Raw genomic sequence first — 26787 nt, forward strand, 5'->3', positions numbered from 1 at the left:
AATTCACAGTTAAATGGTACCTGGCTTTAAAAGGTCTAGAGTTTTTGTTGCATTTAATTTTCAAGACACTGTAAGCTAAGCTATTTGGTCAGTTTGATACTAAAACTGCAAGTTATTCTATTTAAAAACAAATCTGTCTACCCTTGTGCACTGCTGGTAGAAATGTAAAATGATGTGACTGCTATGGAAAACAGTGTGGAGCTTCCTCAAAAAAAATTAAAAATAGAGCTACCATATGATCCAGCAATCTCACTTCTGGGTATATGTCCAAAATAATTGAAAGCAGGATCTCAAAATATTTGCATAACCACATTCATACAGCAATAGGCAAGAGGTAAAAGCAGCCCAAATGTTCATGGACAGATGAATGAATTTTAAAATGTGGTATATACATACAATGGAATATTATTCAGCCCTTAAAAAAGAAGGAAATCTTGTTGCATGATACAGCATTGATGAACCTTGAGGACATTATGCTGAGTGAAATATGCCAGTCACAAAAGGACAAATACTGTATGATTCCACTTATGGGAGACATCTAGAGTAGTGAAAATCATGGAAAAAAAGTAGTATGGTGGTTGGCAGGGACTAGGGGTAGAGGAAATAGTTATTTGATAGGTATAGAGTTTTAGTTTTGCAAGATGAAAAAGTTCTAGAGATCTGTTACACAACAATGTGAATGTGGTTAACACTGAAGCGTCCACTTATGGATTGTGAGGGTAAATTTTATGTTGTAGGTATTTTACCACAATTAATAAATTTTTAAAGGCTGGGCCCAGTGGCTTACAACTATAATCCCAGCACTTGCAGAGGCCAAGGCAGGAGGATCACTTGAGTCCAGGAGTTTGGGACCAGCCTGGGCAGCACAGCAAAACCTTCATCTCTACCAATAAAAGAGAACAAAATTAACTGGTAGTGGTGGCATGCACCTATAGTCTTGGCTATACAACAGGCTGAGACAGGAGGATTGCTTGAGCCCAGGAGTTCAAGGCTACAGTAGGCTTTCATCACACCTCAGCAACAAAATGAGACCCTGTCTCTAAAACAAAACAAAATGACATTTTTTTAAATTAAAAAATTATAAAAACCCACAAATATGTCGAATCTAGGTGTTTATGGCATGTTGCTTATTTGGTGTGATGCATTGTGGTTAGGGGAAAGAACCGAGCTTATAATCTGATTTGAATCCAAATTCTAAACTTAGCTAGCTGACTTAGCTAGGCTATTTAACTTTACTGATTGCACTTTCTCTATCTGAAAATAAAGAAAACTAATGGCCACCTTGTAGGGTTGTTGCGATGATCAAGGTAATGTTTGCAAACTGTGCTGGCATAAAGTAGGCCAGAAATAAATTCTAGCCACTGCTAGTATATCTCAGAGCTCCAGTTAGTATTAAACTTCTAGACACAGGTTTTCTTATTCAGTATTTCTTGTGCAGGAAGCAATCTAATCAAAAGATGGTCTCAGCACAAACATCCATCTATCGAAGGGTTTTAAGTAGTTTTCTTGTAACTGCAACTCCTGCAATCCTGTGCTTCCCTCTTCTAAAAATTCTGATTCCATGTTCCTAAAACTGGCCTGGTAACCTCAGCTTAATTTCTGTAGTGCTTTGATTTACTACTTCATTTTTTATTCCTCGCATTTCTTTACTCAACCAATAAATGATTATTGAGTGTCCACTGTGGGCCAGACATAGCAGATGACAGAGCAAGACACAACTTCCCCTGCCCTTATGAAACAAAAAGTCTAGTTTGTATTCTGTACTTTGACCCTAAGACAGCCCAGTCATAGGCAGGAGACCCAGACTTCTTTTTTTTGATTACTATTGAACCTGGAAACCATCTATGTACCTTAAAAGAAACAAACTTTCTAAATAGGAAAAGGGAAGAAAGAGGGAAGCCTACCCCTAAATGACTGTCTTACTGGGGAGGTAAATTGAATATAGGTTTGATTGAACTGATTATTCATCATTCCAATAAGAAGCAATTATCAGTATGTAAAGAATGCTAGAAACATTGCTTTAAATGGCAGGGGTCTTCTGCTAAGCATAGGCTATTTAAAGAGTTGTAAGGAATAAAAAGTAGATATGCATTGCGTCTGTTGCCTGATTATTACCTGGAGGAAAAGGAACATTTGTAAAGAGGAGGAATCTTGGCAAAGGGAAATGAGGGTTACCAAGACACGCAGAAAAGAGAAGTTTGAAGAGGTGCCTGGATATACAGATTTCAATTGGTATATGGATTGGAAATTACCTTATTTCTCTCTTTGTTGATATAGTCAATCTACAGAACAGCAAAATGATTTGTCAGTAATTTTTCATCATTTGTCAAACACTTACATGTTCTATTTGGTTCAATGGGAGGAGAAAAGGATACATAGGAAGTTCAGGCCCCATCTTTAGAGGGCATCGAGTGTCACAGGGAAGGGCCAGGAGAAAAACATACAAATTCCTCTGCATGCAACTATCAAAGATAGGAAATCATCTACATAGGCAAAGTTTGGTGTGCAACTTGGTTTCTGTGCCACTTTGCCTCCCTGTACTGAAGGGCTGTCTCATGTTCGACAAAAATATAGATTCCTTTGTACCTCCCATTCAGTTTTGACTCGGATTTACATTCCTCCTGTATTATGTGAAGGAAAGACACGGAGAATGACAGGACAGAAAAGCCTGACATTCTTCTGCAGTTGTCCTGAATGGAATGGGTTGGGGGAAGGGTGTCATTTCGGCACAGACTGAATTTCTGGCAGACTAAATCGGAGAAATTACAGTATATACCCGAAATATGTAAACTGTTTGTGTTCTCTTCATCAAAGTGTCCCTTCCCTCCTGCTGAGATGACAAAGTAGTGATTGGGTGTGTGGGTGAAAGGGAAGGAGCTGGCTAAAATGTCAGAAAGCCATGGGGGCAAGCCTAAAAATAGAAAGGAGAATTTGTCACAAAAGAAACAAGTTCTAACTACCCAATCCAGTAGCCCCTGAGAAAATAGATACCGTTATCTACCCATCTGCCTGCCACCGCGTACTTCCTATTGTGGCAACCTTGCTTGCATTCAGTAAATCTGACCTGGTATACACACTTATCCCCCGTGTTTTAGAGGCAGGAAAGCATCACTGGATTTCACCTCAGAGGCCAGCACTGTAAGGAACCTTGTTCCTATTGCTCTGTGCCCTGCCTAGGTGCTCACAGAATAGAGGATTCACTTTAAAAGAAGATCCTTAGAGCTCTTTCATTCAAGGATATAAACTGGAATTGTGTTCAGGGTAATTTAGGTAGGATCAGAGCAAGATATTACCAGCTGGAAAGGCAGCATGAGTGAATTTAATTTCACCCTAGTGCCTGATCTCTAAGCTTAAGTGTGACTAGCAAGTAGTGAAATTGTGACCTGAGAAAAGTTCACCCTCCCGAGTCATAGTTTTCCAGCCAGTACAGACAGAAAGTTGTTCCTGACCATCTCACTCTCTCAGCTGGAAGGGCACTGGAAATGGTAACCTTAAGAATAATTAGTTACTGTAAAATTTAGGATGATTGCACATGAATCTTCTTGGAGGTGTTTAGCTAGGATCTGATGAATTACAGACCCTTCAGGTTTCTTTTTTTTTTTTTTTTCTTAGACGGAGTCTCACTCTGTCGGTTGCCCAGGCTGGAGTACAGTGGCGCAATCTCGACTCACTGCAAACTCCGCCTCCTGGGTTCAAGCGATTCTCCTGCCTCAGCCTCCCGAGTAGCTGGGACTACAGGCGCCTGCCACCATGCCCGGCTAATTTTTGTATTTTTAGTAGAGAGGGGATTTCACCATATTAACCAGGGTGGTCTTGATCTCCTGACCTCGTGATTTGCCCGCCTCGGCCTCCCAAAATGCTGGGATTACAGGCGTGAGCCACCGCGTCCAGCCCCCAGGCCCTTCAGGTTTCTGTTTAGCTCATTTCAGGAAAGTCTTTCCCATTTTCCCAGCCCCATAATGCTAATTAATATCAACTGGCTTGTTAACTCACACTCCTGTTGATAGCCAAGAGTAAGTATATAGAGAATCTCTGTCATAGTGGTGGGACATGTGCTGAGATAGAAACACCTATCAAGGCATGGTTGTCAGTCTGGTCTATATGCAGATTTCTAATTTTAAAATGATTTATGTAGTTCATTTTTCCGACAAGATCACAATGGCTTCGTTTCTTTATAGACTAAAATGTTTTGCTAAGAATGGCCTCCTATTTCTTTCCACTGAATTCTTCCCCTCTTTAAAGCTAACATGATTATTTGGTACATGTTGAAGGAAGATACTTTGCAATGGTTGGTCTCTTGTCATTTTTAGTTTGCTCTGCATCAATTCACAGACCAATCAGAGACTTAATATAGACCCTAAATCAGAACCATTTTGAGACTTGAGTTCTCTGTCTCTTCTTACTGACTCCTCTTCATCTAATAATAAAAGCAGTTATACTTGTATTTAGTGCTTCAGAGAAGATGCAGAATCCCCGGTAGTGTTGGTAATAACAATGCTCTGATTGCCAGAATGTTACTCTAACTGTGCCCCTCCCAACTTCTAGCCTTCCTAGCAGGTTGCCACTGCCTGCATCCTCAGAGAATCCCATTACCACAGCATTACTTGCAAAGCTACACCTTAACTCTAAGATGCGCATGGTCATCTTAGTGTCTGTCACACTTAGCATACTTAGCAAACTTCCGGGTGCATATTAAATGCCTAATAAGATATACTTCTTAATATTACATTTGTCAAAACATCTTAATTTACTTGACTTTATACTGGTCCTATGGTAATGTAATTTTTCCACTGAAGTTAATGGCATCCAGTTTATGTACAAGAATAAAGAAGTATTTATGCTCAGGTAGATGAAGTGTTTTCAAAGCACTTCCAATCTGTCAATTGTTAAATTTTTACTGCCTGGGAAGGTGTCAGGGGACACTTGGATGTACTATAATATCAGCCCATGCTTTCCCAGAAATGTAACTGGTTCTGTTTCTCAGGTTAAATACTAAGAAAAAAAGAATTATTAATACTGACTTTTGCTTTTGATTATATTTCCAGGAATGTGATTGTCCAAAGTTAAAAATAAATCCTTGAATAAAATATTAAATATTTCAAAGTCATAGAATACTCTCTCTGAAAAAGAAATTCTAAAACAATACTTCCTCCTTGAGTTCTAAAATAGATATGTTGACAAGAACATTAGAAATAGTGAAGAAGACCCTGGAATTCTATATTAGTTGAAACTAGCCTGAAAATGTTTCTTCATGTCATATAAAAATATATCAATTTTTTCATTTTTGTCAAAAAGATTACAAGTTAATTGAAAATATTTATTTAGATTAAAAGAAGGACCAGTAATCATGAAATGCCACTAGCCTTCAAAACACGAGAGAATATCTTTGACGGAAAGAATGTTTTTTACAGTTGCAAAGCATTCTGAGAACATGGAGGGAGCATCTTTTGTTCTATTTTTCTCCCTCTCCTAATGTTTATACACTACATTGTAAACCTCATTTCCCTTGCCAAATTAGAGATCTAAAAGTATTATGGCAAAAATCACAATTATTGTTGCACCAACCTAATAAATGTCATATGCCTCGTTCTGTTGAAGAGTCTACAAAATAGGCTCAGGACAGTTTTATTTTAGTTAATTGCTATGTGGTTCCAAGTGCTAATGGTCAGAATCTTGTCTGCTTTTTCTCCTACTTTGTCTTAATGTATGTTAGTAATGCTCACATCTAACTTTTTTTTTTAATAGCTCTTCATCAGTTAGGCACACAGTTACTCTATAGCTGTCAACTATAACCATCTTTAATTACCCTCCTTCCTCAAAGGAAAGATAAAGATAAAAGAAATTATTAGTGTTTTGTAAATTGTGAATATTAAATTGTTTCAAACATGTAACATCTTATAAGAAGCATATAAAAGCACCTTTTATGTTTGAAATCATTTATTTATTTATTTAATTTTTTTTTTTTTTTTTTTTTTTTTTTTTGAGACAGAGTCTTACTCTGTCACCCAGGCTGGAGTGTAGTGGCGCAATCTTGGCTCACTGCAACCTCCACCTCCTGGGTTCAAGTGATTCTCGTGCCTCAGTCTCCTGAGTAGCTGGGATTACAGGCACACGCCACCTCGCCCAGCTAATTTTTGTATTTTTAGTAGAGATGGGGTTTCACCATATTGGCCCGGCTGGTCTTGAACTCTTGACCTAGTGATCCATCCTCCTCAGCCTCCCAAAGTTCTGGGATTACAGACATGAGCCACTGGCCTGACTGAAATCATATTTTATAGTAGGTTATTCAATATCTACCAACTGGAAAGTCAAGAATTCTCTCATGTATTCATAGAATAAATATTCATAAGTGTGCATGATAGAAACAAATACAAACTATGATGGCATAATATGCAGAGGTCACGTATCCTGTTTTTATTCAAATGTATGAGAGTTCTGGCATTAAGTTATGATGGAATAGCTTGCATTGGACTAAGCCTTCTGCTGAGAAAAATCATTGGCTCTGGACAAAACCAAGCTGCTGTAAGTTCCAAATTATTTATAACATATCATACAAAATACCCACTATGTAATTTTAAAATTACTAAACAAAGTCAACTGGAAAATGTGACCTATAGTCAAAAGAAAAGTTAGGTAATAGAAACAAACCCACAGATGACTCCACTGTTGAAATTTGCTGAATTTAAAATAACTAAGGTAAATATGTTAAGCTATAGGGGAAACAAGTATAATGGGGGGAAAAGAACCAGAAGGAAATCCTAAGATTGAAAAACACAATATCAGAAATACTTTAAAAATCATTATAGGATAAATAGATTGAATACAGAGGAAGAAAAAAATTGGAGGACTTAAACACAAGTCATAAAAATCATCCACACTAAAGCACAGAAAGAAAAAAAGATTAAAAATCAAATACACAGCTATGTCAGTAACCTGTGGAATAATAACAAGTTGACTAAATCTGTACAATGTAGTCCAAGAGGCAAAGGAGAAAGAGAATGGGCCATAAAATAAGTTTATATTTACTTCCAAATTTGATCATAAACTGAAGGCCTCAAATCAAGGAAACTTAGCATACTCCAAAGAGGATAAATACAAAGAAAACCACACAGAGTCATATCACACAAAAAATCAAAAAGAAAAACATTTAAGTAGCCAGAGAAAAAGATATATCATGAAGGGGAAAAACAATTATAAGAATGTTATCTGACTTCTCATCAGAAACACTGACAGTCAGAAAATGATGGGCCACCTTTAAAGTGCTGAATGAAAAATATCTAGCAATCTATTTATATAATTGATATAAATTCTAATAAATATATTTATATCTACTAAAAATTATATTTATGTACTAAAAGCAAAACAAAGACTGTTTCATACAAGCAAAAGCTGACATAACTTGTTACCGTCAGGCCCATACTAACTAAAATACTGAAGAAATTTCTTCCCTCTAAGGGAAATGATACCAAAAAGAAAACTGGATCTACATAAAGGAAAGAAGAGCTAGAAGGAGTAAATATGTGGATACAATAAAATATTATTCTTCTTAAGTTCTTTAAAAGTCAATTGTTGAAGCAAAAATATCAATCTATTGTGAGGGCTATAATATATAATAGTAGGTAGAAATAAAATATATAGCACAAAAGATACAACTAATAGTGTAAATAGAATTATAATATTGCAGAATTCTCATTATACATAAAGTGGTATAATATTAAGTCAGTATATAATATATGTAATATTAATATTACTTTATAATATATTTATATAATGAATACTATGTATTATATATACTATATAATATGTTATAGTATACTATATTATGCTGTTATACTGTATTATATATGCTGTATATAATATATACTGACTTTTGCTTTTGATTGTATATAGTATATATATTATATACTATGTATGTATTTTGATTATATACATAGTATATATACTATATTATATACTATGTATGTATTTTGATTATAAACATAATATATATTATATAGTATGTTATATATTACATATTGTTATACTATATTATACTATAATTTATTATCCTATAATTTACTATATTATATATACTATATAATATAATATATATACATAGTACATATATTACATATATAATACTATATATTACCACATATATATAATATATACTATATATTACAATAAATACTGTTTAGATATATACTATATCCTCTATATTATATATAATATGTACTATATATACTCCATATCATATATAATATTATATATAATATATACTATATATACTCTATATTATATATAATATTATATATAATATACAATTATTACATTATAGGAATTACAATTTGTAATATTATAATATTCACACTAGTAAGTCAAAGATACACATTTTAATTTATAAAACAACTCTCCCCCCTAAAAAATATTTAGCTAAAAAAATCAGAAGATAGCCAATGATATAGATGATGTTTCAATGATTAGAATACTAAATAATTCTCAACCCAAAAGGAGACAAGCAAGGAGGGACAATAAACACAAAGAACAGAGTGGAAAACTACAATACTAATAACATAAGGGTGTGTTCTAGTCACAGAATGAAGGCTGTAGTTTTCCAAGTAGAGAGGACATAAGAGGATTTTACCTTATTTTCATTTAAACATATTGATGGTATAACAGTAGAACAAGGAAGCTAATTAATATATTTTCCCTCCTATATATAAATGGCAGAAATGAACTCTTGATCTTAAATAGAACATTGACTGCTTATATTTTTTGAAGAGGTTGCTTGGCATAATAGAAGAAACCCAGTCCTTCAAAGGAGGCAATCATGAATGTAAATTCTAATTCCATCGGTTTACTCTATGTACTTGCCATGTGACCTTGAGTAGTAGGTACACGAATCCCCTGGAGCAGTTTTCTCGTCTATAAATGTAACTACTGATACTTTTCTCATAGAATTGCTGTAAAGATTAAATAAGATCACAATTATAATAAGCCTATAACATAGAGGACATTCAAAAAATTTTATTTCACCTCTTAGGCTATCTCGATAACTGCCTAACACACACACAAAAAAATGAGGACACAGTCCAAATTTTTGGTGAAAATGCCAATATGAAATAGCTTTGCTGGCCAGGTGTGGTGGCTCATGCCTGTAATCCTAGCACGTTGGGAGGCTGACGTGAGAGGATTGCTTGAGGCCAGGAGTTTGAGACCAGCCTGGCCAACTGGGTGAAACCCCATCTCTACAAAAAATGTAAAAATAACTGGAAGTGGTGGGGCATGCCTGTAATCCCAGCCACTTGGGAGGCTGATGCACGAGAGTTGCTTGAACCCAGGAGGCAGAGGTGACAGTGAGCTGAGATTGTGCCATTACGCTCCAGCCTGGGTAACAGCGAGATTTTGTCTCAAAAAGAAAAAAAAAAAAAGGAAGAAAAGAGCTTAGTTATTAGACTGTAAGTGATGCCATTTAGTTTATCTTTCAGTGTCATCATAGCTCTCTTCTCCTGAAGGACTCTCTACATTTTTTTCATTGTTTTCAGTTTTTAATTCAAGGTTATATCTTGTTCTACAGCCATGATCTATCTGCAGAGTTCTCTCTGCTTGAATTCCTTTTCCTTCTCTAGAGTGAGGGGTTTGTATTTATTTATTTATTTTGCTTGTGAAAAAGAAAAGAAGGAAAGAGTATCCTAAAGGATACTACTCAAAATAAATATGTCTCTTCTTGAAAATATTTCCCAAACCACGCATTTGTGTCACTCCAGTGACACTGAGCAAATTTGACCTGCTAAAGACACATTCTGGTTTCATAGTCCTAGGTGCGATGCCTTAATATCCTGCTTCATGCTTTTCAGAAAAATCAGACCTGAAAGTCTTTTGACCTTCGTGTGTGCAAGGTTTTGCTCTTAGGCTAACATGAGAGCATTCCGTCCAGCCAGTAACGTACAGTTCCCCTCCTCACTAATAAGATTACTGTCACTAAAACGAAATATGAGATCTCGACTAGCCAGTTTGTGTTGCTTTAGAATTCTGCCCAAGGGAAACTTGTTTGTTATGTGAGTGCTTTAAAAATCAAGGGAATTGGAAAATATTGCTAACCCCATGCAATCTCATTTCCCTTCCGTAATGTTACTATGGCAACTCAGCATCCCTCTCCTTCTCTCTAGTCCAACTGCATATGTTGCCTTTCTTGAGGCAACCCCCTCTCAATCCCTCAAAATTGCCTTTGTCTAGCATTTTTCAACTGGAGATCAACACTATTCTATGCAGTTGAAAAACTGCTTTTTGGTCTACAGCTCATTCTAAGTTACTTTGTTCATTAATTATACATTTCTAGGAGTTGGAAGCAAGTAAGAATCCTTATTCTGCATCGAAAAAAAGCGTGGCTCTAATTTTAGGGAAAGGAATATGCCAGTTCTGTGCTGCATTGCAAAGCACAGTATCAACCATAGTTCTTTTGTTACGCTTATTAGTATTCCGAGTAGAAAAAGGGAATCTTATTTAGAGCAAATTTTGAAAGCTAAGAGACTTAGTCACATCCTTAAATCCCAATTTACAAGTCACTTATTCTATTAAGAATTTTACTTTTCTGCAAAAATAAGGTATTTTAATAGTGCTACTGAAGTAGCCAAAATGAGTCTACTCTTAAAAAGGATGACAAGGAAAAGAATTTTAAACAACTTACTAGAAAATATTTTTTAACTCGCCTGAAAACACATTCATTCACTCACTCCATTCATTCATTTACGCAGTAATTTTTATTAGGCAACTTTCATGGACATAGTACTAAGTTACCTCCTCTGTGAGATTCATTTATCCCTTAAGCTGGTAGCTTTGTCCTCAGAGATAAACTAGTGTTAAATAAAAAAATTATTCATGATACTTGTAAGAAAACAGTAAAGCTGACTTTATCCAAAGGGGGCACTACAAACGAATTTTATAGTGGTAAAGAGATCTAGCTCAACTCTGGATACAGCAAGGAAGGGTAGGAATTTATAGCCAAGGAGTAAGGTGTGAGGTCAGTAAATAGAAAATTACAAGGAGGAAATGTCAAAGGTAGGGGCAATTCTGGCTAAACTGGCTTGACAAGATTATTGCCAAAGGCAGGTCAGATTAATAAGAGAGGCAGGGTGGGAAATAAGGAATTTGATCTAATAGTAAGGGTTGGGATTTTCATTAAACTGACCCAGTAGGAGGCTTGCTAAAACTGAACTAAGCAGACACTAACACATGGAAGGCCAAAAGTCAGGGTCTAGATGAGAAGAGAATTCAGAGAAGCTTGACGAGAGTTAAGTCAAGGAAGAGGATCTTTGTCACGAGAAATGTTCATGCATGCCCACAGGTAAAGAAAATACTAGGTAAAAAGTTACAGGTCCCCCAAAAGAGGTATAGAAAATAGGGAGTCTGGAAGGTAGAAAGATTCCATTTAATTTGTGAAAAGGTTTCAAAGAAATGCTCTGCTCTAAGATAGTAAGGATCCTGAAGGAAGTGGGAAGGGAACTCTCAGGTACATGAAGTGGCGTGGGCAAGACAGTAACACAAGAAAAGCAGGGACTCTTACCAGAAGCTGCAGAGAGTTTGTTAATTGCAGTATAAGTTAAGGGAATCAGGAAAGGCCAAGTTGGACCAAGTATAGCAGGAACTGATTTTAGACGACTTTGAATGCTAACGAAGAATTTAGACTTGACTGAGGAGTAACTGTGAATGACAGTTACTGAAGATCATTTTGAACAGAATGACATCCTAAATCAGAACCGTGTGTCAGGAAAGTGAGCGATAGGCCACACCAACTTCAAAGCCAAAGAAATTAGTTCAAAATTTATTTTTTTAACCAAAAAGTAGGAGTGAAGTAGAACCAATGCCTGCTAATTTTCCTCCTCTTTTTTTTTTTTTTTTTTAACTGAATTAAGTGTGAATCATTAAATGGCAGGTACTTTTCAGTGCCACTGTGGATCAGCTGGTCTTGCCCGTCTTCATGACTGCAAGAACTGTGATGCTAATTAAAGATCTTACATTCACCCTAGGCACTCGTTTTCCACTGACCTGTCAATGTCCCAGCAGCTGGGCCAGCACTGCCTGTGCAGCGGGGCAGTCGCATCGTTGACATCTTGTGCAGCTTCCTGATGAGGCATCCCTCCGGCCGCAATTTTGGCTACTCGAAGAGCTACACGCCTTTGAAAAGAGCCAGATTGAATTTGTAGACCATCCAAAGGAGACTGACACTTGAAGTCAGTGTTAAAAATACTACAAGGAAAACTACAGTTGAAAGAGTTGTGCTTCAGGTAGCTCTTCGCAGTTCAGCTAGAGCTGATGAGTTTGGGGAAACAGCTGACTTTGTCATGGAAGCAAGGTGATTAAAGGAACAATGGCTAAAGAAGATAACACTTCATAGCTCTTCCACTGGTGAAATGTCACCTTTCCCTGCTGAGTCTTTAGACGCCACATGTTGTTAGTAAACAAACAGAGATCAGAGGTAGCAGCTTCTGAATGTAGCTAAGGGAAGGCTAAGAGTGGCTGCAAGTGTGAGCACAGGGACTTTGCCTTAGTAACCCCTCTGAAGACATGCCTTGATTGTCTTGTAGAGCCAGCACTCATAGTTCAAGCCTCATTCTAAATTTGGTGCCGGCAGCCTTGGATGAGTAATTTCACTTCTTTGAACCTTGGAGTCTCTATTTATCAAATAAATATACTCTTATAAGACTAATCATGAGGATATAATAATATGCTGTCTTGGATTTGCTTCAAAATAATACAAGAAAAGGGTTTGACTTTTGGTCAGGATATAGACGAGTCTCGACTGAGCATGGGGTGACAATTGTTGAAGCTGAGTTAGGTACCCAGAGATTCGTTATAATATTCTGTCTGTTTTAATCTGCAATCTGTTTGAAATTTTTTATAATTAAAACTTTTCTTGAAAAGACAAAAATCAGGCCAGGCACAAAGGCTCACACCTGTAATCCCAGCACTTTGGGAGGCTGAGGCGGGTGGATCACCTGAGGTCAGGAGTTCAAGATCAGCCTGGCCAACATGCCGAAACCCAGTCTCTACTAAAAATACAAAAATTAGCCAGGCGTGGTGACAGGTGCCTGTAATCCCAGCTACTCAGGAGGCTGAAGCAGAAGAATCGCTTGAACCCAGAAGGCGGAGGTTGCAGTGAGCTGAGATCGCGCTATTGTACTCCACCCTGGGCGATAAAGAGAGACTCCATCTCAAAAAAAAAAAAAAAAAAAGGCAAAATCAACAAAAAATGTGTATCTGTAAGAAGAAACAGTGAAACAGTATACCTCACAATATTAAGGAGTTGATGGTTGAGATAGATTTTGCTCTTAGCCAAACACTTTGCATTCAGTATGTAGCATTTTGCTCTGTGGAAGATAATTTTCAAGGATGAATGAGTGCATTTTTCTGTGTGACCATAGTTTGAAATTATTGAAGAAAAGAGTCAGACCCTGGTAAGATATTTGAATACATTTATTCTGAGCTAAATATGAGTGACTAATGGCCCGTGATGCAACCCTTAGGAGATCCTGAGAACCTGTGCCCAAGGTGGTTCGGGTACAGCTTGGTTGTATACATTTTAGGGAGACATGAGACATCAATCAATATATGAAAGATGTACATTGCTTCCATCTGGAAAGGCAGGATAATGGAAGCGGAGGATCTTCCAAGTCATCAATGGATTCAAAGATTTTTCAATTGAAAGAGTTACTCTGATTGAAAGAGTTATTATCAATACAAAGGAATATCTAGGTTATGATAAGGGGTTGTGGGGACCAAGGTTTTGTCATGCAGATGAAGCCTCCCAGGCTTCAGAGAGAATAGATTGTAAATGTTTCCTATTGTTTCCAGACTTACAGAGTCTGTTCTAGCAGTAATTCCAAAAAGGAGGAGGGCAGAATGAGGCATGCCTGGCTTCCCCTACCCATCATGACCTGAACTAGTTTTGCAGGTTAATTTTGGAATGCTCTTGGCTGAGAGGAGGGGTCCATTCAGATGGTTGGGGGGCCTTAGAATTTTATTTTTGGTTTACAGACATGTCTATGCATATTTTGTCATTTTTTACTTATTAGAATCTGCAGAAGAGAAAATGAAACAATTTTGACCTTTTAATTCATAAAAAACAATCACTGTACTGCAGTCTGTATGAAATTTTTTTGTGTGTAGGTGGTGGAAGGTGGATGTGATTTTTGTGTATTATTTCTCCATCATATGTTTTCAGGTTTTACATTATGAAGTAGACATTTGGACATTATTTTTTGCATGTTTCCAGATTTTATTTTATTTTATTAGCAAAATGCTGTTTTCACTTGAAAGGCTGCTTTACTTTGGTTTATAAAAGCAAATGTTTTAAATCAACATAAAAGGCAGAAGATATAAACATGTTCCAAAGAATGTTCAAATTAGGCCATGTACTATTTGCAATTAAAATTTTATTTTTAAATAACATTAATACTATTGAGATTTGGCTAGTAGTTTAGAAATAGGGTTGTACCTTTTTGCTTATAAGTTAGAATAATTAGGCTTACTTTCAAGATCTGCTCACACAGTCCAGAAAGTTATATGAACATAATGAATCAAATTTTCTTGTATTTTTAAGTATGACTAAGTACCAGTCTCAGGGATCTTCAAGTTGAGGAACTCATAAACCAAGAACACTTGTGAAAACTTCTCCAGCAGGATTGGGACCACTTAGTTTTAAGTGAATAACTCTCTACTTCCTCAGCTTCCTGCAGAGTCTCCCTTCCCACCTGTCCTTTAACACATATTCCCTCTGCCCTAGTACTAAGAAAAGCCTAGCTCTCTCTCACACACATTGCCCAAGGGTGCAAAAACTCCTGAGGTGGTGGGGGCAAACAGAAGAATTCAAAATATTGGTGTTCTGCTGAGAACTGCATGATTCTAGTGATCTGATTAACCCCTTGCTGCCCACAAAAATCAAAGACCTAATAAAGTTGTCCTGTGATGGATCATTGAGAAGAATTTTGGGTGAAAGATCATGAAGTATGGAGGATCGGATGGATGAATTGACAGAAGTAGGCTTCAGAAGATGGGTAATAAAAAACTACGCTGAGCTAAAGGAGCATATTCTAAACCAATGCAAAGAAGCTAAGAATCTTGATAGAAGGTTAGAGGAATTGCTAGCTAGAATAACCAGCTGCAAGAGGAACATAAACGACCTGATGGAGCTGAAAAACACAGCATGAGAACTTCACGAAGCATATACAAGTATCAATAGCCAAATTGACCAAGCAGAAGAAAGGGTATCAGAGTTTGAAGACCACCTTGATGAAGTAAGGCATGCAGACAAGACTAGAGAAATAAGAATGAAAAGGAATGAACAAAGCCTCCAAGAAATATGGGACTTCATAAAAAGACTGAACCTATTATTGGAGTACAAGAAGAAGACAGGGAGAATGGAAACAAGCGGGAAAACACACTTCAGGATATTATCCAGGAGAACTTACCCAACCTAGCAAAATAGGCCAACATGCAAATTCAGGAAATACAGAGAACACCATAAGATGCTCCGTGAGAAGACCAACTCCGAGACACATAATATTCAGATTCTCCAAGGTCTAAATGAAGGAAAAACTGTTAAGGGCAGCTAGAGAGAAAGGCCAGGTCGCCTACAAAGGTAAGCCCATCAGACTAACAGCAGACCTCTCAGCAGAAACTCTACAAGCCAAGAAATTGGGGGCCAGTATTCAACATTCATAAGGAAAAGAATTTTCAACCCAGAATTTCATATCCAGCTAAACTAAGCTTCTTAAGCGAAGGAGAAATAAAATCCTTTACAGACAAGCAAATGCTGAGGGATTTCATTACCACCAGGCCTGCCTTACAATAGCTCCTAAAGGAAGTACTAAACATGGAAAGGAAAAACCAGTACCAGCCACTGCAAAAACACACCAGAATATAAAGACCGATGAAACTATGAAGAAACAGAATCAACTAATGTACAAAATAACCAAATAGCAGCATGATAACAGGATCAAATTCACATATAACAATACCAACCTTAAATGTAAATGGGCTAAAGGCCACAATTAAAAGACACAGACTGGCAAATTGGATAAAGAGTCAAGACCCATCAGTGTGCTATATTCAGGAGGCCCATCTTACACGCAAAGACACACATAGGCTCAAAATAAAGGGATGGAGGAATATTTACCAAGCAAATGGAAAGCAAAAAAATAGCAGGGGTTGCAATCCTAGTCTCTGACAAAACAGACTTTAAATCAACAAAGGTCCAAAAAGACAAAGAAGGGTATTACATAATGGTAAAGGGAACAATTCAAAAGAAGAGCTAACTATTCTATATATATATGCACCCAATAAAAGATCACCCAGATTCATAAAACATTTTCTTTGAGACCTATAAAGAGACTTAGACTCCCACACAATAATAGTGGGAGAATTTAACACCCCACTGTCAGTATTAGACAGATCCATGAGACAGAAAATTAACAAGGATAGTTAGGATTTGAATTCAGCTCTGGATAAAGTGGACTTAGTAGACGTCTAGAGAACTTTCTACCCCAAATCAACAGAATACACATTCTTCTCAGTGCCACATGGCACTTACTCAAAAATCAATCATATGATTGGAAGTAAAACACTCCTCGGCAAATGCAAAAGAACTGAAATGATAACAAACAGTCTCTCAGACCACAGTGCAATGAAATTAGAACTCAGGATTAAGAAACTCACTGAAAACTACACAATTACATGGAAATTGAACAGCCAGCTCCTAAATGACTCCTGGGTAAACATTATGAAATTCAGGCAGGAATCAAGACGTTCTTTGAAGCCAATGAGAACAGAGAGACAGTGTACCCGAATCTCTAGGATGCAGCTAAAGCAGTGCTAAGAGGGAATTTTATAGCACTAAATGCCCACATCAGAAAGCTTGAAAGATCTCAAATCGACACCCTAATATCACAATTAAAAGAGCCAGAAAGGCAAGAACAAATGAATCCAAAAGCTAGCAGAAGACAAGAAATAACTAAGAGAAGAGTTAAAGGAGATAGAGACATGAAAAGCACTCCAAAAAATCAATGAACCCAGGAACTGTTTTTTTTTTTTTTTTGAAAAAATGAACAATATAGATAGACTGCTAGCTAAACTAACGAAGAAAAGAGAGAAGACTCAAATAGACAATAAAAAATGACAAAGGAGATATCACCACTGACCCCACAGAAATACAAACTACTATCAGTGAATACTATAAACAGTTTTATGGAAATAAACTGGAAAATCTAGAAAAAATGAATAAATTCCTGGACACATATACCCTCTCAAGATTAACCAGGAAGATGTCGAATCCCTGAATAGACCAATAACGAGTTCTGAAATTGAGGCAGTAATTAATAGCCTACTAACCAAAAAAAGCCCAGGATCCAGATGGATTTACAGCTGAATTCTACCAGAAATACAAAGAAGAGCTGGTACCATTCCTTCTGAAACTCTTCCAAACAATTAAAAAGGAAGGACTCCTCCCTAACTCATTTTATGAAGCCAGCATCATCCTGATACCAAAACCAAGAAGAGACACAACAAAAAAAGAAAACTTCAGGCCAGTATCCCTGATGAACATTGATGAGAAAATCCTCGATAAAATACTGGCAAACCAAATCCAGCACATCAAAAAACGTATCTGCCACGAGGAAATCAGCTTCATCTCTGGGATGCAAGGCTGGTTCAACTTACGCAAATCAATAAACATAATCCATCACATAAACAGAACCAAAGACAAAAACTACATGATTATCTCAATAGATGCAGAAAAGGCCTTTGATAAAATTCAACATCCCTTCATGTTAAAAACTCTCAACAAACTAGGGATTGATGGAACATATCTCAAAATAATAAGAGCTATTTATGACAAACCCACAACTAATACCATATTGAATGGGCAAAAGCTGGAAGCATTCCCTTTGAAAACTGGTACAAGACAAGGATGTCCTGTCTCACCACTCCTATTCAACATAATATTGGAAGTTCAGACCAGAGCAATCAGTCAAGAGAAAGAAATAAATCATACTCAAATAGGAAGAGAGGAAGTCAAATTATCTCTGTTTGCAGATGACATGATTTTATATTTAGAAAACTCCACCATCTCAGCCCCAAAACTCCTTAAACTGGTAAGTGCCAAATCATGAATGAACTCCCATTCACAATCACTGCAAAGAGAATAAAATACATAGGTATACAGCTAACAAGGGATGTGAAGAAACTCTGCAAGGAGAACTACAAACCACTGCTCAAGGATATAAGAGAGGATGCAAACAAATGAAGAGGATGCAAACAAATGAAGAAACATTCCATCTTCATGGATAGGAGGAATTAATATCATGAAAATGGCCATACTGCCCAAAGTAATATATCGATTCAATGCTATTCCCATCAAACTACCATTGACATTCTTCACAGAATTAGAAAATCTATTTTAAATTTCATATGGAATCAAAGAAGACCCCATATAGCCAAGAAAATCCTAAGCAAAAAGAACAAAAAGAACACGCTACTTCACTTCAAACTACACTACAAGGCTACGGTAACCAAAACAGCCTGGTACTGGTACCAAAACAGACATATAGACCAATGGAGCAGAACAGAGACCTCAGAAATCTGCAACCATCTGATCTTCAACAAACCTGACAAAAACAAGCAATGGGGAAAGGATCTCCAGTTCAGTAAATGGTGCTGGGAAAACTGGCTAGCCATATGCAGAAAACTGAAATTGGACCCCTTCCTTACATCTAATACAAAAATTAGCTTAAGGTGGTTTAAAGACTTAAACGTAAAACACAAAACCATAAAAACCCTAGAAGAAAACCTAAGCAGTAGCATTCAGCACATAGGCATGGGCAAAGATTTCATGACAAAAATGCCAAAAACAATTGCAACAAAAGCCAAAATTGACAAATGAGATCTAATTAAACAGAAGAGCTTCTGCACGGCAAAAGAAACTATCATTAGAGTGAACAGGCAACCTACAGGATGTGAGAAAATTTCTGCAATCTACCCATTTGTCAAAGGGCTAATATCCAGAATCTGCAAAGAACTTAAACAAATTTACAAGAAAAAACCTCATCAAAAAGTGGACAAAGGATATGAACAGACACTTCTCAAAAGAAGACATTTATGCGGCCAAGAAACATATGAAAAAAAGTTCAACATCACTGATCATCAGAGAAATGCAAATCAAAACCACAGTGAGATATCATCTCACACCAGACAGAATGGTAGTTATTAAAATGTCAGGAAACAATAGATGCTGGGGAGGCTGTGGAGAAATAGGAACACTTTTACACTGTTGGTGGGAATGTAAATTAGTTCAATCATTGTGGAACACGGTATGGCAATTCCTCAAGGATCTGGAACCAGAAATACCATTTGACCCAGCAATCCCATTACTAGGTATATACCCAAAGGAATATAAATCATTCTACTATAAAGACATATGCACATGTATGTTTATTGCAGCACTATTTACAATAGCAAAGACGTGAAACCAACCAAAATGCCCATCAACAATAGATTGGAGAAAGAAAATGTGGTACATTTACATCGTGGAATACTATGCAGCCATAAAAAAGAATGAGATCATGTCCTTCTCAGGGACATGGATGAAGCTGGAAGCCATCATCCTCAGCAAACTAACACGGGAACAGAAAACCAAATACCTCATGTTCTCACTCACAAGTGGGAGTTGAGCAATGAGAACACATGGACATAGAGAAGGGAACAACACACACCAGGGCCTATTGGGGGCTGGGGGGTGAGGGGAGGAACTTAGAGGATGGGTCAATAGGTACAGCAAACCACCATGGCACACATGTACCTATGTGACAAACCTACACGTTCTGCACATGTATCCCATTTATTTCTTTTGGAAGAAATTTTTTTAAAAATTTTTGAAAGACAAAAAAAGATCATTAAGTAATTTGTCACATGGAATTCAGAGAATTTGTAACTCTAGGCGCAGTGGCTCAAGCCTGTAATCCCAGCACTTTGGGAGGCCGAGACGTGCGGATCACGAGGTCAGGAGATCGAGACCATCCTGGCTAACACGATGAAACCCCGTCTCTACTAAAAAATACAAAAAAAAAAAAAACAAAACTAACCGGGTGAGGTGGCGGGGGCCTGTAGTCCCAGCTACTCGGGAGATTGAGGCAGGAGAATGGCGTAAACCTGGCAGGCGGAACTTGCAGTGAGCTGAGATCCGGCCACTGCACTCCAGCCCGGGCGAAAGAGCGAGACTCCATCTCAAAAAAAAAAAAAAAAAAAAGAATTTGTAACTCTACTACAACAGTCTATGCGAACAAGTTTTCTCAGCACTAATATCTATAAAAGCAAAAATCAGGGCTAATATTGATGCTGAACCCTGTCTCGTTCTAGCAATAACGAATCTTCATTAGCAGATACATAAACTAGTCATGAAAAAAGCATATCCCATTAAAAGAGAAATTTTTAATACATTGTTTTTGTGGAATGGTCACAAAACTTTTTATATATTTTTGCTGTTTTGATTGGTTATATTCAAATAATTATAGTAATAATCCAATCAGATGATTCATTTTTTATACTTAGAGGCATGTGTTGTCAGGAAATATTTAAACCTTTCTTAAATTTAAACTGATATAATTTTATGGCAGAGAAATATGTGGTAATCAATAAAAAACCTTCAAGCATAAAATTACATTAAGATAAAATTATGTATGCGGAAATGGAATGGAAATAGAAACTCAAGAGGAAAAAGAACCAATGTAGAATTTCTATTACAGATTTCTATTTAAGAGTTTATTCATGTGTTTTTGTTAATGGTGAGCATCAAATTTCTTGTAGTACTTAGATTTTATTGGCTATTCAAAACAGTAGTGGAAAAGCTACACATTTAAATGTTGATATTCAGACTTGTGGGAAATTACATACTTTGCAGCTATTTAAACTTATGAAAAAATGTAGTTTTCAACCTAAAATAAGAAAGTATTTTATGAAATAAACGAGCAAATGTTTGAAGCCCACTTGTCCACAGCATGTTGGGTGCCATACTGGATCTTGAAGAAGTACACTGCACTCATAGAATTTATTGTCAAATTTAATTGGTAATGTTTCCTTTGTTCAACAGGATGGTCTGACACCACTGCACTGTGGAGCAAGGAGTGGCCATGAGCAGGTGGTAGAAATGTTGCTTGATCGAGCTGCCCCCATTCTTTCAAAAACCAAGGTAATTTCTTTTCAGGTTTCTGGACATTGGACTGTATTTGTTTTGATGGTTATATGATCCAGCCTTTTGAATCACATAGAAAATGAATCAGAGTAGTTATGTTCACCAAATCTTTACAGAATCTCAAAATAAGTTGGAGCTTATTAAAATTTTATGTAGAATGTGCTACACCACAAAGTCATTTGTGTGTGTGTGGTTTCTGTTTTGTTTCAGGAATGCTTACTGCTTGATTTTACTCTGTGAAATTTTCATAGCTCAGAAATAATTGCTTGTCAGGTTAAGAAAGACTAAAATTTCTACACTCTCTAAAGTATGGATGCTGGCTGTGTTTAGCCCCTCAGCTTATTTCTTGAGAGTTCACAGGCTATTAAGAAGGTCGAGGATATCGCTAGCTGATGAACACTGGAAACTTTGGAAATATTGCACCTTGATTGGGCTTTTGGGAATGTTGATATATCTGAAAGGAACACATGATGATTGCCTGAAAAAAAATAATGATTGACACTCTTTTAGACTTTTTTTTAATAGTAAAACCATTTGACATCATTTGAAGAAAAGAATATTTGCAAATAAATTTTGAGACATATAAACCACCTCATTGTCACTACTATTTTTATTTATTAAACCAGTGATTTTTTTGGAAAAGATACTAAGCTTTACTAAGAGCTTTAATCTCTAAACATTATCAAAGCAACAAAAGCACATATTATTTCTATTTTCACTCTGGTCAGTGTTTCCTCAACAATATTAGGAAGACTAGACAGGGTTGAGATGGTCTGGACAATTCCATCACTCATTTAAAATGTAGGGTTTAGACTGGTGAGCTGTTGAGGGTGTTGTCTAATGGAATTAAACGTCCATGATGTTTTCATTGTATATGATGACATCTTGGTCTTTTGAGTGTTTCTTATCTTGACGATTCTATTTGTTCTTTTCCTTTTACATATCCCGTATCTATTTTCTTTCCTCCTCCACTGCTGTCTTCTAAGCCACATTATCATTTCTCACTGAACCACTGTAGTAGCTTCCTGTTGGTCCCCCATTTACCTTTTTGCTTCTTCACAAATCAGTTCCCACTTTGCAGTCAAAGTCGCCATACAAACTGTCATCCAAATCATGTCAGCCTCCTGCTTAAAAACCCTCCCACTAATCCCCATTGTTCTCTTTCAAATTGATTTTCATTTTCTCAAGGCAATAAGGAAGAATGTTAAAAATCAGAGAGTTGCTCATCTTTTTTCTCCTATTCATCTCATTGCTTTGGATTTTTTCTGAGAAATCTTGATTTTTTTCTTCCAACCTTTTAATTTTCAAGAACATTTTCTTGTTATCTGATAGCTTCTTTTCTTAAAGTATCCTGTTCTTGTTTAATGGGTACAATATTTTCTGTTACTTTTCTGAGAACATTTGAGATAACTTTCTTGCAATTTAGTTTTTCTGTTTCCCGAATGTCTCTAATTCCTCAGATTTCCTTTTTTTCCTCTTTTTTTTTTTTTTTTTTTTTTTTGCTTTGGCTCTATCTTTTATATTGAAGGCTTCCCACAATGGCTGTACCTGACTGTGTCAGGCACAAACATGTGAGTGGCAGCTCTAAAGAGTTTAGGCAGTGCTGATCAGGTGGCAGTGATTAAGAGGGGCTCTTTAATGTCAGGATTATGTTCCCTTTACCGTAGGTGGTACAGTTTTTTGAGAGACAAATCCACCAACCTTTGCAGTGCACACCTGTGTGAATACCTTCTGAGTAGGGGAAAGAGGCTGCCAGTCTTGTGCTTTATGCATACTTTAATCATAATATTGATAACTAATATTTACATAGTGATTACTGCTTGTCAGGCTCTATGTTCTTTACACGTATTAACTCATTTAATCCTCATTAAGTGAGATACTGGTATTACTGTTATTCCCTTTTAATAGATGAGGAAACTGAAACCCAAAGAGATAAAGTAGCTTTCTCAAAATATCTCGGTTAGTGGCAGAACAAGGATTTGAACCCAAGCAGCCTAACTTTAACGCTTGCATTCTCCTTCCTTTTTCTGTGATCACCTATTCTCGGTCCAAATCCTCATCACTGCCCTCTGTTCTGCCTGGGCCCTTGAGTCTGAATCTCTCTAGTTCACCTTCTCCAGACACTAATTCTGGTGTCCTTCAGGCTAGAAGGAGGCAGTTATCTGACTTTGCTGAGTTGGGAAGGGCCTGGAGACCTGACAGCTCCATACACAGTCTTTGATCCGATTTTACTTGCAGCCCCAAGTCTCATCTTATCTTCTGAGGTACTACGCTTCCATAGCCTCCACCTTTTGAGGATTTGAAAGGCAAATCAGCTTGTCTTTTTATTCCCAGCAGTGTGCTGGAGCCTGATTGTATTGGCTCATGAGCTGGTTGTGTACATCTCTTCCCAATTCCTCATTCAGTAACATCAGATGGACGGCTTGAAATTGGTTGTTGTGGGGGGATTGACAGCATGGAAATTGGCTAGTGCTACACACTGGGGCTTTTCTTTTTCCAGGAGTTGGATGTTAAACATTTGTCAGCACAGCACTGATTCTACTGCTTCAGACATTTAGGTTTCAGCCTCTCTCTTCGACTGGATGAATGACCACACTCAAATCCTCTTTTCATATTCTGAAGTTTGGAGACAACCCTCATCTGTTTTTGATTTCTTCCCCATTGTATATATGGGAATGGAAAAGGACACGCACATGTGTGCCCTTCTGGATTTCACCCTTTAAATCTATTATTGCTTTTTGGTGGAGTTTTGGGAGAGGAAGGATAAATATAACTATCATATCTGCCGTGTTTGATCAGAAATCTCCCTCTGCACTGAGGATAGACTTCTTAAGATATTCTGACCACCTCTCTTCCTCATCTCCTCCCATTTTGCTCCTTCCTCACCATCTTCCAGCTAACCAGCCTTATTTTGCTTCCTAGACTACACCTTTGTTCTCATTTTCTGTTTGCTTGGTTTGAGTTCCCTCAGCTTGTTCCAGATCTCTGCGGTCCCCGTACATTCTTCAACGCAAATGTCTTCCTCATAAACAGGCGTTTTCTCATGATTTACCCCTCCCATCTTCACCACCCCCTGCCAGTGCCATCTGGCCATATTTTATTTTCTTTAGAGCTTTTAACACCATCTTGAAATTATATGCTTGTTTACTTGCTTGCTGTCTGGTTCTCTTCAATAGAATGAAAGCAAGAACTTTTCCTTGTTCAGTGCAATACCCACAAGCACCTGTATTTGTGCCCAGAACACAGTAGGGCTTCAGTAAATATTTGTTGAATGACTATTAAGTGAATGAGTACATTCCTAGGCTTAAGGCCATCTGACTGGTTCTTCAAGAATTTCGTCTTACGGAGCTAAGAAAGCCCATTACATTGGATCAGTATTTTCAGGCACCATATGTAATACCACCTCTTTCCATAGGGCAGATGGTCTTTTCTTTACTGTTTTCTTGTCCTTCTCCAATTATCTTTAAGTTTCCCATCCACACAATCATTGTGTCTTTGCATTGCTAGAGAATTTTTTTTTTTATTGACACTGCCTTCCATTTCTACTCTCCACTATTCTTTGTTCTCTCAGATTTTGTGGGGGTTTTTTGTTTGTTTGCTTGTTTACTTCATGTTTTCCTCTAAGACTGTATCAAAACATAAAGCAAAAGAATGTTTTGGCAGGAATAAAGCAGTCCATATGCTCGTGGGTAGCAGTATCTCAAATGGGAAATGTTCCTACCTTTTTCTGCACCTTCATTTCTATGGTTTAAAATATTTGAGGGAAATTTTTTAGGCAGAAATATCCTGATAGACTGACAGTGTACGAGGCCTTTAAATTGACCTAGAATTTGCCGAATTCTTTCTGTATGTGCAAAGCTCTCTTCTGTGCGATGGAAAAAATAATAACCATGTACCTCTTGCCTTCAAGGAACCCAAATCGTTGAAATATATGTCAGAGAGTGAATAATGCCACGGGAATGGTTAACGAGGAGCTCATATTACTTTTTCTTATCCTGAATTCCTTCTTTATGTCATTCATTGATAAATTCGGAGCAAATAATTTGGCTCAGAGGATTCAGAAACCTCTGGTTCCTTGGTGCATATTTGATCTGTCATTGTCAAAATTCATTGACGACAATTTTTTTAGAAACTGAATTTGCTGTCAACTTACTTTTCCCAAAAACATGTTAAACTATGTTACAATAATTGATACAGCCTCTTTTGATAATTGAATTCTCTAGGAATTTCCCAGGTTCCCCCACTTTGCCATCATAGTTAAAAGAAAGGATTGACATCTTCATACCTTGTTTTGCCTTCATTAGGAAACATATTGAATGCTGGTGTCACTCTAGGTTTTATTTACCTTTGACCACATATATTTGTTCTCTCTGCTCTTTAAATGAATTTTCAACTCATTCCTACTGCACATGATTAACTGAGTTATTGAACCCAGTTGATTTAAACTAACAAGGTGAGCATTAGTTATTGGCTTTGTCAATGCCCTGCCTTTCCTCATCATAGACACATGGGGGCACCAGATTGATAGAAAAAGGAAACGTTTCCCTTTCTTTGATGTGAGATGAAATGCATTACATTGGGACCATTTTTAAAGTCAAATCAATGTAGTCTTCAATATTGCATATCAGTAATCTCTAAGGACAAAATTAATACCAGTCTAATGAATACCAATCTGTTCTTACCTTTAATTTTCTTTTAGTCTTAAATATTAAGAATTCCTATTCGGCCAAGTTCCAGTGGCTCATACCTATAATCCCAGTGCTTTGGGAAGCTGAGGCAGGAGGATCACTTCAGGCTGGAGTTGGAGACCAGCTGAGCAACAGAGTGAAACCATATCTCTATTTAAAATAAAAAGAAAAGTAAAATTTCCATTCATCTGGGTTACGACCCATGCTGCAATTCACACTTCTGTTAAATTAGGAAAAGACATTTCCTTGACAACTTGTTATTGACTGACATAAGCAGTTGGGAGGGCCAATTTTAAAAATAGCTGTAGTTCAAAATAGTTGTCAAAAGCTTTTACAAATAGAAGGTATTTTCATGTGAAGAACTGGAGTTTTTATCTGTTTATATTTGCACTTTATTTGTGTTCTGCACATTTGTGTTTAAAAGGTAAAAAAATGAACTCTGATTTCCTTATGTGTTCCAGAATGGATTGTCTCCATTGCACATGGCCACACAAGGGGACCACTTAAACTGCGTCCAGCTTCTCCTCCAGCATAATGTGCCCGTGGACGATGTCACCAATGACTACCTGACTGCCCTACACGTGGCTGCCCACTGTGGCCATTACAAAGTCGCCAAGGTTCTCTTGGATAAGAAAGCTAACCCCAATGCCAAAGCCCTGGTGAGTGACTCAACCAGCGAGTCCAGCCTCAGTTGTCTTGCTTACAACCTGCTGCCTCTGTATGTGAAGGGAATGCTTTGAGGAGGTTAAAATGGAAGGTGCTAGTTAAAGTGTACTTCTTGTCAATTTTTTCAAATATCCTTCAGGAAAGTCTACAAAATTTTCTATTTCCGACATGAGAAAGGCTGATGGAGCCAAACTGTTAATGTTTTTATGGTCACGT

The 26787-nt window shown here is 37.1% G+C and overlaps 1 protein-coding gene across 46 annotated transcripts in view; it reads left to right on the forward strand.

Annotated features, from left to right (window-relative positions):
* ANK3 (ankyrin 3) overlaps window positions 1–26787 on the forward strand; it is a 701337-nt gene that overhangs the window by 492817 nt on the left and 181733 nt on the right. For all 46 annotated transcript variants that reach the window (XM_074002067.1, XM_005565791.5, XM_005565789.5 and 43 more), the window contains 2 exons: window positions 21116–21214; window positions 26367–26564. In XM_074002067.1, the coding sequence (XP_073858168.1) occupies window positions 21116–21214; window positions 26367–26564 (297 nt within the window). The remainder of the gene's footprint in view (window positions 1–21115; window positions 21215–26366; window positions 26565–26787) is intronic.

This window comes from Macaca fascicularis, chromosome 9 (genome assembly GCF_037993035.2).
Source record: "Macaca fascicularis isolate 582-1 chromosome 9, T2T-MFA8v1.1".
NCBI classification, from domain to species: domain Eukaryota; kingdom Metazoa; phylum Chordata; class Mammalia; order Primates; family Cercopithecidae; genus Macaca; species Macaca fascicularis.